The sequence below is a fragment of the Pleurodeles waltl genome, chromosome 5, assembly GCF_031143425.1.
Source record: "Pleurodeles waltl isolate 20211129_DDA chromosome 5, aPleWal1.hap1.20221129, whole genome shotgun sequence".
NCBI classification, from domain to species: Eukaryota; Metazoa; Chordata; class Amphibia; order Caudata; family Salamandridae; genus Pleurodeles; species Pleurodeles waltl.
The window spans coordinates 1,801,615,373-1,801,629,087 of NC_090444.1; the positions used below are offsets into that span (position 1 = coordinate 1,801,615,373).

The window sequence follows — 13,715 nt, forward strand, 5'->3', positions numbered from 1 at the left end:
CGGATGAAGGTGCAAAAGGGCTGCCTCCGGGTGGAAGAAGCCGAAGATTCTGCAACAACGGAAGGTGCCAGGAACTTCTCCTTCGGTCAGATGATGTCCCACGGCGTGCAGGAGGATGCAGAAGTGTTTCCACGCAGAAATACCGCAAACAAGCCTTGCTAGCTGCAAGGGTCGCAGTTGAGGATTTTGGGTGCTGCTGGGGCCCAGGAAGGACCAGGATGTCGCCCCTTGGAGGAGGAGACAGAGGGGGCGCTCAGCAACTCAGAGAGCCCCCGCAGAAGCAGGCAGCACCCGCAGAAGTACCGGAACAGGCACTTAGAAGATCTGAGGACAGCGGTCGACTCAGAGTCACAAGGAGGGTCCCACGACGTCGGAGTCCCACTCAGCGAGTTGGACAATGCAGGACGGAGTGCTGGAGACCCAGGCTAGGCTGTGCACAAAGGAAGTCCTGGAAAAGTGCACAGAAGCCGGAGCAGCTGCAAATCACTCAGTACACAGGTTTGCTGTCTGGCGTGGGGAGGCAAGGACTTAACTCCACCAAATTTGGACAGAAGGGCCACTGGACTGTGGGAGACACTTGGACCCAGCTCCTATGTTCCAGGGACCAGGCTTGTTAGGATGAGAGGGGACCCAGAGGACTGGTGATGCAGAGGTTTTGTGCCTGCGTTGGCAGGGGGAAGATTCCGTCGACCCACAGGAGATTTCTTCTTGGATTCCAGTGCAGGGTGAAGGCAGACAGCCCTCAGAGCATGCACCACCAGGAAACAGTCGAGAAAGCCGGCAGGAAGAGGCGCTACAATGTTGCTGGTAGTCGTCTTGCTACTTTGTTGCGGTTTTGCAGGCGTCCTGGAGCAGTCAGCGGTCGACCCTTGGCAGAAGTCGAAGAGGGAAGTGCAGAGGAACTCTGGTGAGCTCTTGCATTCGTTACCTGAGAAATAGCCCAGAGGAGAGACCCTAAATAGCCCAAAAAGGAGGTTTGGCTACTGAGAAAGGAGGCTTGGCCACTAAGAGAAGTAAGCACCTATCAGGAGGGGTCTTTGACGTCACCTGCTGGCACTGGCCACTCAGAGCTGTCCATTGTGCCCCAACACCTCTGAATCCAAGATGGCAGAGGTCTGGGACACACTGGAGGAGCTCTGGGCACCTCCTCTGGGAGGTGCTGGTCAGGGGAGTGGTCACTCCCATTTCCTTTGTCCAGTTTCGCGCCAGAGCAGGGCTGGGGGATCCCTGAACCGGTGTAGACTGGCTTATGCAGAGATGGGCACCATCTGGGCCCATCAAAGCATTTCCAGAGGCTGGGGGAGGCTACTCCTCCCCAGCCTTTCACACCTATTTCCAAAGGGAGAGGGTGTAACACCCTCTCTCAGAGGAAATCCTTTGTTCTGCCTTCCTGGGACCGGGCTGCCCAGGCTCCAGGGGGGCAGAAACCTGTCTGGGGAGTTGGCAGCAGCTGCAGTGGACACCCCGGAAAGGCAGTTTGGCAGTACCCGGGTTCTGTGCTAGAGACCCTGGAATGGATGGAATTGTTACCCCACAATACCAGAATGGTATTGGGGTGACAATTCCATGATCCTAGACATGTTACATGGCCATGTTCGGAGTTACCATGGTGACGCTACATGTAGGTATTGACCTATATGTAGTGCACGCGTGTAATGGTGTCCCCGCACTCACAAAGTCCGGGGAATTTGCCCTGAACAATGTGGGGGCACCTTGGCTAGTGCCAGGGTGCCCACACTCTAAGTAACTTGGCACCTAACCTTCACCAAGTGAGGGTTAGACATATAGGTGACTTATAAGTTACTTATGTGCAGTGAAAAATGGCTGTGAAATATTGTGGATGTTATTTCACTCAGGCTGCAGTGGCAGTCCTGTGTAAGAATTGTCTGAGCTCCCTATGGGTGTCAAAAGAAATGCTGCAGCCCATAGGGATCTCCTGGAACCCCAATACCCTGGGTACCTAGGTACCATTAACAAGGGAATTATAAGGGTGTTCCAGTGTGCTAATGAGAATTGGTAAAATTAGTCACTAGCCTGCAGTGACAATTTTAAAGCAGAGAGAGCATAAACACTGAGGTTGTGGTTAGCAGAGCCTCAGTGATACAGTTAGGCACCACACAGGGAACACATACAGGGCATACACTATGAGCGCTGGGGTCCTGCCTAGCAGGATCCCAGTGACATAAAGCAAAAACAAACATACATACAGTGAAAATGGGGGTAACATGCCAGGCAAGATGGTACTTTCCTACTATGCTGCCTCAGAGGGGGAGTGGCAGCCTCTAGGGTTGTAGTAGGACAGCCACAATATAGTGGGGTGGAGGGGGCTGCACACACATGCCTTTGCATTCCAAACAAAGAGGAAGGGACAGCCACAGGGGGAGTAAAAGCGGGGGAGTAAAAGCAACAGAGGCAATATGCGCTTCACAAGTGCTTTTTCCCCCAGAGGCGTCTTGATCTCTTCCCCTGTGCCTGGTGGCTCAGGTGAAAAGCTCATTACTGGTCTCTCTGGGAAGTGTGGAGATCCCAGCTCTCGTTATTGTTGGCGCTTGGGTTGGACTTGGCTGCGACAGCAATGCCCCACCCTCCATTGCGCCCCCCCCCCCCCCCCCCCCAAGGAAACAGACATCGCACAGTAGCATTCTCAGCAGCTAGGCCTTGCAGTTCTTGAGCTTATTCAGGCAGGTTCTATTCACACAAAACAATCAGCTCCTTACCAAACAGGTCCTTGGCCAGGTATTAGGTCCTTGTCAGCCCTACACTGAGTAAACCGGGCGGGATGCAATCATCCGGCACATTAATGCTGGTAGTATACTTTGAATAAGAATATTTCGGCAACAGTCATTAGTGCAGTTTGGCAAAGTGTGTTAAGTGGCCCCAAGACGTTCTGCAGGTCCCCACTCGTAATCCATTCCATACACCTACCTTGGCTCCTATACTCAAAGAGTCTGGGATCAGCTTTAATGGGGATGAGCCCGAGCCGGTGCGCCAGGATCTCGTCTTGGATAATGGAGGTGTTGTTGTAAATAAAGACCTTCTCCACTGCCATTGTAGGCACCTACGTATCAGAAAACAGGAATGAAGACAGAAGCACAAATGCAGAACAAGCAGACACCTTTTAACCCTCCACCAACAAGTCCACAGAGATAAACAAGCAACACCACCTTCACCAAAAAAACAGAGAAAAGCCTGTAACAAATCACAAGGGTGGAAATTACCATCTGGATGAAACCGTGGCTATGGCTGGAGATAGGGTGGAATAGGATCAGTACCCAAAAGCTAGTGTGGGTGGAATTAAAAAACAGCATTCAGCTATGCAAACTGTTTTGTTTTCTCCATGGGGCACGGCACTTTGGTAACATTTGTTTACATTGCTTAGAAAACACTCTTTGATGCAGCAATTAACCCTTACATAATACACAAGGAAAAGGATACGTGGGAATGAAACCAATTTGCAAGACGATGTTCGCCTATGTGTTAGCTGGGAGTACTAGGAATGGAAAACAGGAGGAAGTGGGGGAGTGGATAATAATATTACACATGCATCAGAAGAACACTGCATATGGAAGAATAAAAAGAAGAGAAACAGCTGGTCTAAAAAATGTCCTAGGTCAAAATTAGAGAGCAGATTGCCATGCTGTAGAAATATAAACCACAACAGATTGCATCTCTCTCGGGCTGGACTGTTCCCATGGGGAGCAGGGTCAAACCTGATTTGCATATGGCTGGGTCCAAACTGGGTTGACATGGCGAGCAAAATAACGATGGATTAAACCCAGATCTGTGACTGGGGGTGAGTGTTTGAAAAGTTTCAACACTCAGTCCATCAATTATTTTGGTTTTGCTCATCGTGGTATCATACCTTCTGGCATGTTAAAGTTGTCCACCTAAAAGTCTTGGTTATGCCAGTTCATATGTTTTGGTTGCCACGAGCCCCAACAGTTTATGTGAAATTCTGCACATATTATTCAATACAAATAAGCACCCAAGAAGTTCTCAGCACACTACTCGCCCTGCACCAAGTGACAGACATGGACACATGATGATACCTCAGCAAGAAGGATGCGCCTGAAGGCGTTGGCAATTGCGGCATCAATTCCCACCATGTCAAACTCCAACGTACTTTCTTCCATCTTGATCACGTCTATGCGGAAGTTCTAAAATGTAAATGGAGTGTGTTAAAGTTCTACAAGCATGAGAATGCAAGTCGTAACTCCACCAGCAAGGCTTGTCTCATGCTCATCACAAGGTACATAGTGACACCAAATGAAGGCAATACCCGAGGGAAGAGTGAGCTCTGTTACAGAAATTCACTATAAATCGTCACATTCAGAAGCGTAAAGACCTTACCTAACTTCTACAGTTTCATGAAAGGGACATTTTATGGAAGAACACAATCTCGAAGAAAAAAAAATGTGTCTCTATATCAGGCTTCTGCAGGGAGTGGGTATGCTGCAAGCAACTAGCAGCTCCCCAACTACCTATAAGAAGCTCTCCTATGTGTAGGCCAGACTACTAAAAGATATGTTTTTATTTGGTTGAATTAATATGTGTAAAATTGTGTTATGGAGATTAAAATTTATGTATTTTCAGAGCTCACACGCTGATGCATGGAGAAAAATGGTACCAGAGGCAGTGCACCTATGGCTGTCATGTATTACCTATGTTGGGGTATTTCACATTGACAAAGTCATTTTTAGGGTCAAGCCTGCGATAGCATGGGCTAGCACATATGTATTGCATGCGAAACGCTGTTGTAGTTAGAAAAGGGCTTGGAGCCCGCCTGTCACACACCATTTGTTGGCTTGCGTGGCACTCTTCTTTGCGGCCTCATAATTTGTCCACTTCAGGCCTGCCATCATTGCCGGTCCTGTCCGTGGAGCAGGGACCAAGCACTAATTGATTTAACTTAATTTGTGCCCATCCGCTGCTCCCAATGTGATTGAGTTACTATTTTTCCCCCCTCCCCTCCCACTGCTTCCTCATTAGCCTTTTTTTCTTGTTTTACCTTTCCCCATCCTCTGTCCTGCTACTCACAGTGGTCTATAGAGATATTCCTTTCCTTTTGTTTACAAAACTCCCGATTTTATTTTATTTTTTTGATCAATCAAGTCTAGGTAGTCCACAATTTCTGTGAATTCTGGGACTTGAAGTCCTGCTTGTATAGTGTTTTATGCCAAACTCTGAATATAATTAAATGGATCAGGGCTGCTGAGCTCTTCACGCATGGACGTGTGAAGAATTGAGAGCTTTGTTTGCTTGAGTGGCAGAATATGTTATGCCCTGCCGGCATGTACTGTGCAGGTCAGCACTTCATTTGCATCAGAAATAAAATATTTTTTTTTTGGTATCTAGAACCCGGCCTAAGGCAGGGTAACCTCTTTTGCAAAATTTTCTTTTGAGAACATTATAGGCATGCCCAGGCACCAAATACTGGAGTGACTCAAACATGGTTCCCCAGTTCTAAAGACTGTAGCTCTGGTTGTAGCGCCACATCCTCTCCCTTATTGGTGTGTCTTGTCGAACTTTGCTGCGCGCCTTGTTCACTTACACTAGTAGTGTGCTCCTCTGCCCAAGCAGGGAGGCCACCCGCCCTACCCATCCTTGTGAAAAAAGCACCCGCATCAGGGCTGCGAGTGCAGCCTTCCTGGGCAAACCTCTCTTGTTGTTTTACACACCTATGGTTACAGTCATCAAATATATTGGTGCAACCAAGGCTAGTGTTTTATCATAACCAAAGACCCTTCCCGGTGTGTTACACTTAAGCCTCCAACCACTAGTGCTTAGGCCCAAGAAGTGGCAAGCTAAATAAAGCCATTCTTGCTGCTGGCACTTGCTGAAACGTGTAGCTTAGAAAACCTATGCCCGAAACACACAAATATATATTTTTTTAATTGAGTAAATTAAGTAATTGGGTATTGGTAACATAGTTTTTTCATGTTATTGAATGAAAGATACTACAGTCTTGTAAGGTCTATTTCCACTGCCTTTATTACCACTCACCATGCTTACTCTGCAGGCCTCGAAAAATCCACTCGACCACTCACTATGGTAAGCCATAATTTATGGGGTTGGGCTATTTTTAGGATCTACTCGCCCCTTCTGGCGAGTTGACGAAGAACAGGTCTCTATTCAGTCTGAAAGTGGGCCAGCAATAAAGAAGCCTTGAAATCTTCTTGTCACATTTGCTATATGTTCAGAGACAGAGGTCAAAAGTCAGTTTGTCTTACAATTAATTTTTCTCCTTACTGCAGAGTTCCAGGATTTTGTCAGGTTTTTCCTAAATAGCTAAGTTAACTGTACAAACATTTCCAAAATATATTTTGGTAGTTGTGAAAGCCCAAACAAATCAGAACACTTTACTTGGTTATGTGTAAAGAATCAATATGTTTTCTGAAACCTGATTTTCACAGATTGTTAATACATTATATAGTTTTATCAGTAAAGCTGCAAGTTAGTGGGGAGGTTTTTGGACATTTCTTGGAAATGTTCTGTCTGTAAATGACAATGTGCAATCACATCATGCTTTCGTAATATATTTATTAAAAGTGTTTAAACAAACTGAGAAACCCTCCTGCCCTGATGGCAATGCTATTAGTAAACTAAGAGGCAAGTAATAGATCATGTGTTCCCTATATGTGGGCTTGATTCTTTTGATGCATGGAGCAAACATTTAGTCTATTTAATCAAACAAAGAGTTTTTTTGTACAGAAGAAATACTGAGCTCACATATTTGAAGGTGCACTCATATGGGACAATGAAGAAAAAGGTAATTGTGTAAACTAAAATATTTGAGACCCGTTTAAGGGTCAAGTACATTGCAGTAGCTTATTCAAGTTACTCGACCTGCAGGTCTAGTAACATTTTTATGATTTTTGAGGCCTGCCCTGTATAGCCAGGTGGCGAGCTGCATGCTGTGCGCGGCATTAAACACATTTCTTTAACCCAGCTCAGTTTACAACACAGGTTAAATGATCGCTTTACTGTCTTTGCAAAGGACATTTTGTCCTACAGGATAAGCATCATTGCACTCCATTTTTACAAGATTATTAGGGACAATGGGCCAACGGTGGGTTAACTTCTGTTTCAGTAAAGAACCCATTACCGTCCTGCCCTTAGTCCCAGCCTCTCCCCACATATCCGCCCTCCTGCACAGCATCCATGTCCCACCTTGGTGAATACCTACAATGGTGCCCCTGAGAATGAGACCCTGGAACCTGCCGGCTCTCCTACTGGTACCCTGTTTGTGCCAGATTAGGAGGGGCTCAGCACCTTGCTGCTTGTAGCCTGTCTACAGGAGAGCGACAGGCGGGCTCCAAGCCCTTTTCCAACTACAACAGCGTTTTGTAAGCGATACACATGTGCTAGCGCATGCTATCACAGGTTTGAGCCTAAAAAATTACTTTGTCAATGTGAAATACCCCCACATCGGTAATACATAACAGCCATAGGGGCACTGCCTCTGGTACAATTTTTCTCCATACATCAGCGTGTGAGCTGTGAAAATACACACATTTTCGTCTCCAAAACACAATTTTACCTTTAAATTTATGTATATTAATTCAGCCAAGTAAAAACATATTTTTTTTAGTCAGCCGGGCTACACATAGGAGATCTACTTATAGGTAGCTGGGAGCTGCTAGCTGCTTGAAACTTACCTGCGTTGGTAGTGATAAGTTGTTGTTTCTGACTTTGGCGGGTGCATTTGGGTCATATGTACACCTGTTTTTACAGCGCTACTCTCAGCAGACTGGCAGGGGTGCACTTGTCGCTCTTCATATAGAAACAATTATAATTAGCCTGTTGAATGTTATGGAACAGTTGATTTACTGATGTAGTCATTGTCCCTCGGGAAGATGCTTTTATTGAGACAGCATTTGGGGTTGCTTTCCGGAATAACCCCTGGTTCCCCACACCTAGCAGCCTTTTTATTGCGGTGCCCATCAGGCGCCATTGGTGATGACCAGTATATCCCACCATATGAAAGGGTTCCCCTGCCTAGGCCCCTTGTATGTAGGCTCGACCCCAGAACATCGCTACCTCCAAACTTAATACAGCACTGCCTCTTACTGCCCAGGAGCTCATTACACTTATGAATTCGGCTTCATCTTGGACCCTCTGCTCACTATGACCAAACAAGTCAACGCTGTGTCCTCCTCCTGCTTCCTCACCCTCCGCATGCTCCGCAAGATCTTCCGCTGGATCCCCACTGACACCAGAAAAACCGTGACCCACGCCCTAGCCACTAGCCGCCTGGACTACGGCAACACCCTTTATGCTGGGACCACCGCAAAACTCCAAAAACGTCTGCAACATATTCAAAACGCCTCCACCCGCCTCATCCTCGACGTACCCCGCAACAGCCACATCTCCGCACATCTGAGACACCTGCATTGGCTCCCAGTCAGCAAAAGGATCACCTTCCGACTTCTCACCCACGCACACAAAGCCCTCCACGACAAGGGACCTGAATACCTCAACCGACGCCTCAGCTTCTACGCCCCCACCCGTCTCCTCCGTTCCACCGGCCTCGCGCTCGCTGCCGTCCCTCGCATCCGCCGCTCCACGGCGGGTGGGAGGTCTTTCTCCTACCTGGCAGCCAAGACCTGGAACACCCTCCCCACCAGCCTCAGGACCACCCAGGACCACTCCGCATTCCGGAGACTCCTCAAGACCTGGCTCTTCGAGCAGCAGTAACCCCCTTCCCCCTAGCGCCTTGAGACCCGCACGGGTGAGTAGCGCGCTTTATAAATGTTAATGATTTGATTTGATTTGAATTGAATTCAAGCCACCCACGTGATTGATTGGGTGACTTATGCGGCAGCATGGATTAAATTGTGTGGCAAGAAAAGACAAATTATGTGGCACATCAGTCTACAGTATTACTTTGTTATTTTGTCTTTTTACACGTTAAAGCTTCCTTGTAGGAAGTTGGCTCTGTATGTACTATTTCAAAGTAAGAAATAGCATGCACAGAGTCCAAGTGTTCCCCTTCGTGGTAAGATAGTGGCAAAAAGAGATAATTCTATTGCTCTATTTTGTGTTAGTGTGGTCGAGCAGTAGGCTTACCAGAGGGTAGTGTTAAGCATTTGTTGTACACACGCAGGCAATAAATGAGGAACACACACTCAAAGACAATTCCAGGCCAATAGGTTTTTATATAGAAAAATATATTTTCTTAGTTTATTTTAAGAACCACAGGTTCAAGATTTACAAACAATACTTTAAATGAAAGGTATTTCACTTAGGAACTTTAGTAACTTTGAATTAGCAAAATAGCATATACAGTTTTCACACAAATGGCAATAAGCTATTTTAAAACTGGACACTGCAATTTTCAACAGTTCCTGGGGGAGGTAAGTGTTTGTTAGTTTTGCAGGTAAGTAAACCACCTACAGGGTTCAAGGTTGGGTCCAAGGTAGCCCACTGTTGGGGGTTCAGGGCAACCCCAAAGTTACCACACCAGCAGCTCAGGGCCGGTCAGGTGCAGAGGTCAAAGTGGTGCCCAAAACACATAGGCTTCAATGGAGAAGGGGGTGCCCCGGTTCCAGTCTGCCAGCAGGTAAGTACCCGCGTCTTCGGAGGGCAGACCAGGGGGGTTTTGTAGGGCACCGAGGGGGGGGGGGGGGGGCACAAGTCAGCACAAAAAGTACACCCTCAGCGGCATGGGGGCGGCCGGGTGCAGAGTGCAAACAGGCGTTGGGTTTGCAATGGAGTTCAATGGGAGACCCAGGGGTCTCTTCATCAAAGCAGGCAGGCAAGGGGGGGGGGCTCCTCGGGGTAGCCACCACTTGGGCAAGGGAGCGGGCCACCTGGGGGTCGCTTCTGCACTGGAGGTCGGATCCTTCAGGTCCTGGGGGCTGCGGGTGCAGTGTCCTTACCAGGCATTGGGTTCTTAGAAGCAGGCAGTCGCGGTTAGGGGGAGCCTCTGGATTCCCTCTGCAGGCGTCGCTGTGGGGGCTCAGAGGGGTCAACTCTGGCTACCCACGGGCTTGCAGTCGCAGGGGAGTCCTCCCTGTAGCGTTGTTTCTCCACAAGTCGAGCCAGGGGCGTCGGGTGCAGAGTGCAAAGTCTCACGCTTCCGGTGGGAAACGTGTTGTCTTTAAAAGTTGCTTCTTTGTTACAAAGATGTTTCTTCTTTGGAGCAGAGCCGCTGTCCTCAGGAGTTCTTGGTCCTTTTAGATGCAGGGTAGTCCTCTGAGGCTTCAGAGGTCGCTGGACCCTGTGGAACGCCAAAAGTGGGGGCTGTGTCCAGGGGGCGGGCATCTCCACTAGCTGGAGTGCCCTGGGGCATTGTAACACGAAGCCTGAGCCTTTGAGGCTCACTGCTAGGTGTTACAGTTCCTGCAGGGGGGAGGTGTGAAGCACCTCCACCCAGAGCAGGCTTTTGTTTCTGTCCTCAGAGAGCACAAAGGCCCTCACCACATGGGGTCAGAAACTCGTCTCTCAGCAGCAGGCTGGCACAGACCAGTCAGTCCTGCACTGAACAATTGGGTAAAATACAGGGGGAATCTCTAAGATGCCCTCTGTGTGCATTGTTTAATAAATCCAACACTGGCATCAGTGTGGGTTTATTATTCTGAGAAGTTTGATACCAAACTTCCCAGTATTCAGTGTAACCATTATGGAGCTGTGGAGTTCGTTTTTGACAAACTCCCAGACCATATACTCTTATGGCTACACTGCACTTACAATGTCTAAGGTTTTGCTTAGACACTGTAGGGGCATATTGCTCACGCACCTATGCCCTCACCTGTGGTATAGTGCACCCTGCCTTAGGGCTGTAAGGCCTGCTAGAGGGGTGACTTACCTATGCCACAGGCAGTGTGAGGTTGGCATGGCACCCTGAGGGGAGTGCCATGTCGACTTAGTCATTTTCTCCCCACCAGTGCACACAAACTGGCAAGCAGTCTGTCTGTGCTGAGTGAGGGGTCCCTATGGTGGCATAAGACATGCTGCAGCCCGTAGAGACCTTCCCTGGTATCAGGGCCCTTGGTACCAGGGGTACCAGTTACAAGGGACTTACCTGGGTGCCAGGTTTGTGCCAGTTGTGGAGACAATGGTACATTTTAGCATACATATACAACACAAAAGCAAAATTCTCATGACTCATTTCCACCAACGTCATTACTGAAACTTGCAGGTGTTTGGTATGGAGGACCAACCTGTAAATACAAAAATGAAACTAGAGAATAAAAAGTGAACTGAACACCGATATAATTTTCCATCCCAGATACGCAATTTGTAAAGAAGTAAATCCTGGATGCATATTGGATTTGGAAAATATATCGGATAGATCTAAACCACATGGGTAAGATGTCCAATATTCAGACACCCTCTTTATTTTTTAAAATCAACCCGGGTCATGAAAAATTTCAAGCTACATATTTTAAACACTTTCTTCAATTTCCGTATTAAAGTACACTCATTGCATAATCAAGGTTTCAGGTTTAACTCTGTGTGTAGATGTTACAATTCTGCATCGGGGCAGCAACAAGTTGCGAAGTTTTAAAAGCATTACTTCACTGGCATCATGACTACTGAAACTATTATGTGGATTCATCCCATACTCATGTGCAGATCTTGCAGATTTCCAGAGTAAACTGCCTTCAGTAACACTTCTCCATCAAAGATGTACGTAAAATTTCGTATAAAAATTTACTTACTAGACTACTTCCTTTACTGACTTCTTGGGTGTTTTTTAAGCTCACGTACTATCTTAACAGAAGTCAAATAGTGTTTACGTTCAAGGGGGGCAGCCTGCTGCAAACAAAGCATTTCAGGACACTTTGTGACTTTTTTATTGTTGCCTAAGACCTAGTATCTCATGCTCAGATGCCTCCTTGACACCAGTGACGAATGTTCTGGCTGATCTGATCCTCAACTAAGCAAAACATGAATACATAATTCCTTGCATAAAGTAAAGGCATCCACTCTTATCTACAGAAACCTCTATATAAATAAAACTGATTAAATGGCAGGCAAGATTAAACCCCCAGTAAGACATGCAGAAAAACTCCCTTACCAAACTTGAAATACAAAAACACCCATAAACAATGTACTCGACAAATATGTCTCCCTCCCTTCGTCCTCCAAGACTGGAAGCATTTGTTCCCATTTTTAAGACTTGCTCCCTCTTTCAAGCAGCTTTACGAAGATTCGACCCACATTTTCTCTATCTACTTACCACACAAAGAAACATTCTTACCTCTAGCTTCATCTCTTCCATCACTTCCCACTGTATAAGAATTCATATATACATTATGTAGCACCACACTGGCAATGTAAAATGCTCGGCTGCCCACTGAGGTCAAGTGTGTGCCCCATAAATACTGCTAATAAAATAAACTGTGCTTTGCCTTGTTCACTCATGACCAAATTACATGAATCCTTTTTTGGTGTCTATTATGGTCCAGTTGGAGATGAACTTCAGATGCTTGAGAGATGCTCTGTGACTTAAAAAAAAGATTCCTTAATCTGAATGCTTATGTATGATATTTAACTCCAGTTGCGTTGCAGCAGTACCCTGAGTACCCAATTTGGAGCCTGTTTTTAAGCCTTGTGTTGTTAGTATGAGCTCTTGCTGCCTTTCTTCACTTAGCCCCCTACATAAACACCCTTGTTATGCGGTTCCTACTTTGGTAATAGGACTGCGTGTTTAGGACTGCAGAAGTACAAAGTGTGGGAGATGGAGTCTATCCATGCAGGTAATAACTGCTGGCCTAACCCCTGGGTAGCCCACAGTGCCTCACCCCAACCTTCAAAACCACTGGGGTTAAAGGGGTTTATGGTAACCTAAACATAACACTCCGACTCCCAAGGAAGCTGTGGAAACAGAGTGTACCCTTTTGTATTATTACTCATGCATGCCAAGGCGAGACAAAAGATGGAAGTTAAGTTTTCAATGCATTTATTGATACAATTGCACAGTCTGGCGTATAAAGAGTGAGCTGCGGTAATTAGGCAGATGAAACAAAGCAAGTTAATCAGCATTATGAACATGGTAAAGATGATGAACAATCCAACCATGATGTGTGTGGTTCCAGATGTACTAGAGGCTCCCCCCTCACCCTATGTCTACTCTAAGAGCATAGTGGTTGTAACCCTCTGCCTGGCCCAAAGGGATCAGCCCCAGCCCCATACCAGGAAATAGTGTCAGGAATTAGCCTGTGGTGCAGATGGCAATCCTCTCAGGAAGCTGGTAGGTTAGCTCCAGCTGAGCTGCATGTCACACAGCATGCATCCCAGCATAGTCGTACCCAGAATGCCCTCTGCCCTCCCCTCCTTTGGTCAGTGTACCGTTTATATAAAAATAAAATACCACATTGGAAGATTAGTTCCAATGCAATGCTGTGTCTATGTAATAGAAGTTGTCTTCGGAATGGGCAACACAAGCTAGAATATTGTGTACTGCGTTCCATAGCCCTGGACAAAAAGTGCTGATTATATGTAGTGCAAAGGCTAACTAAACAAGCAGAAAGTTCCTCGCTTTCCTAGAATAAAAGCAAACAGATGAAATGTGTAAAAGCCATCACTAAAATGCAGCCTTACTAACATTAATAAACACCAGAGCTTTTTGTGATGGTGTCAAAGCTTGGGAGCAGCTCGTTTTTTCTTTGTTCTTTTTTTTTTTTTTTTTTTTTTTTTACACGGCTCTCCGACTGTGACCGAAGGATCTGCTGATCAATACCATAACAGACTGACATACACAGTAC

General features: G+C 46.6%; 1 protein-coding gene across 1 annotated transcript in view; it reads right to left on the bottom strand.

Annotated features, from left to right (window-relative positions):
- The window catches only part of POLR1C (RNA polymerase I and III subunit C), an 86,179-nt gene that overhangs the window by 49,205 nt on the left and 23,259 nt on the right, over positions 1–13,715 (bottom strand). Inside the window, exons 3-4 of the mRNA XM_069236257.1 lie at positions 4,050–4,157; positions 2,926–3,058 (exon numbers count right to left, since the gene is read on the bottom strand). Of these exons, the coding sequence (XP_069092358.1) occupies positions 2,926–3,058; positions 4,050–4,157 (241 nt within the window). The remainder of the gene's footprint in view (positions 1–2,925; positions 3,059–4,049; positions 4,158–13,715) is intronic.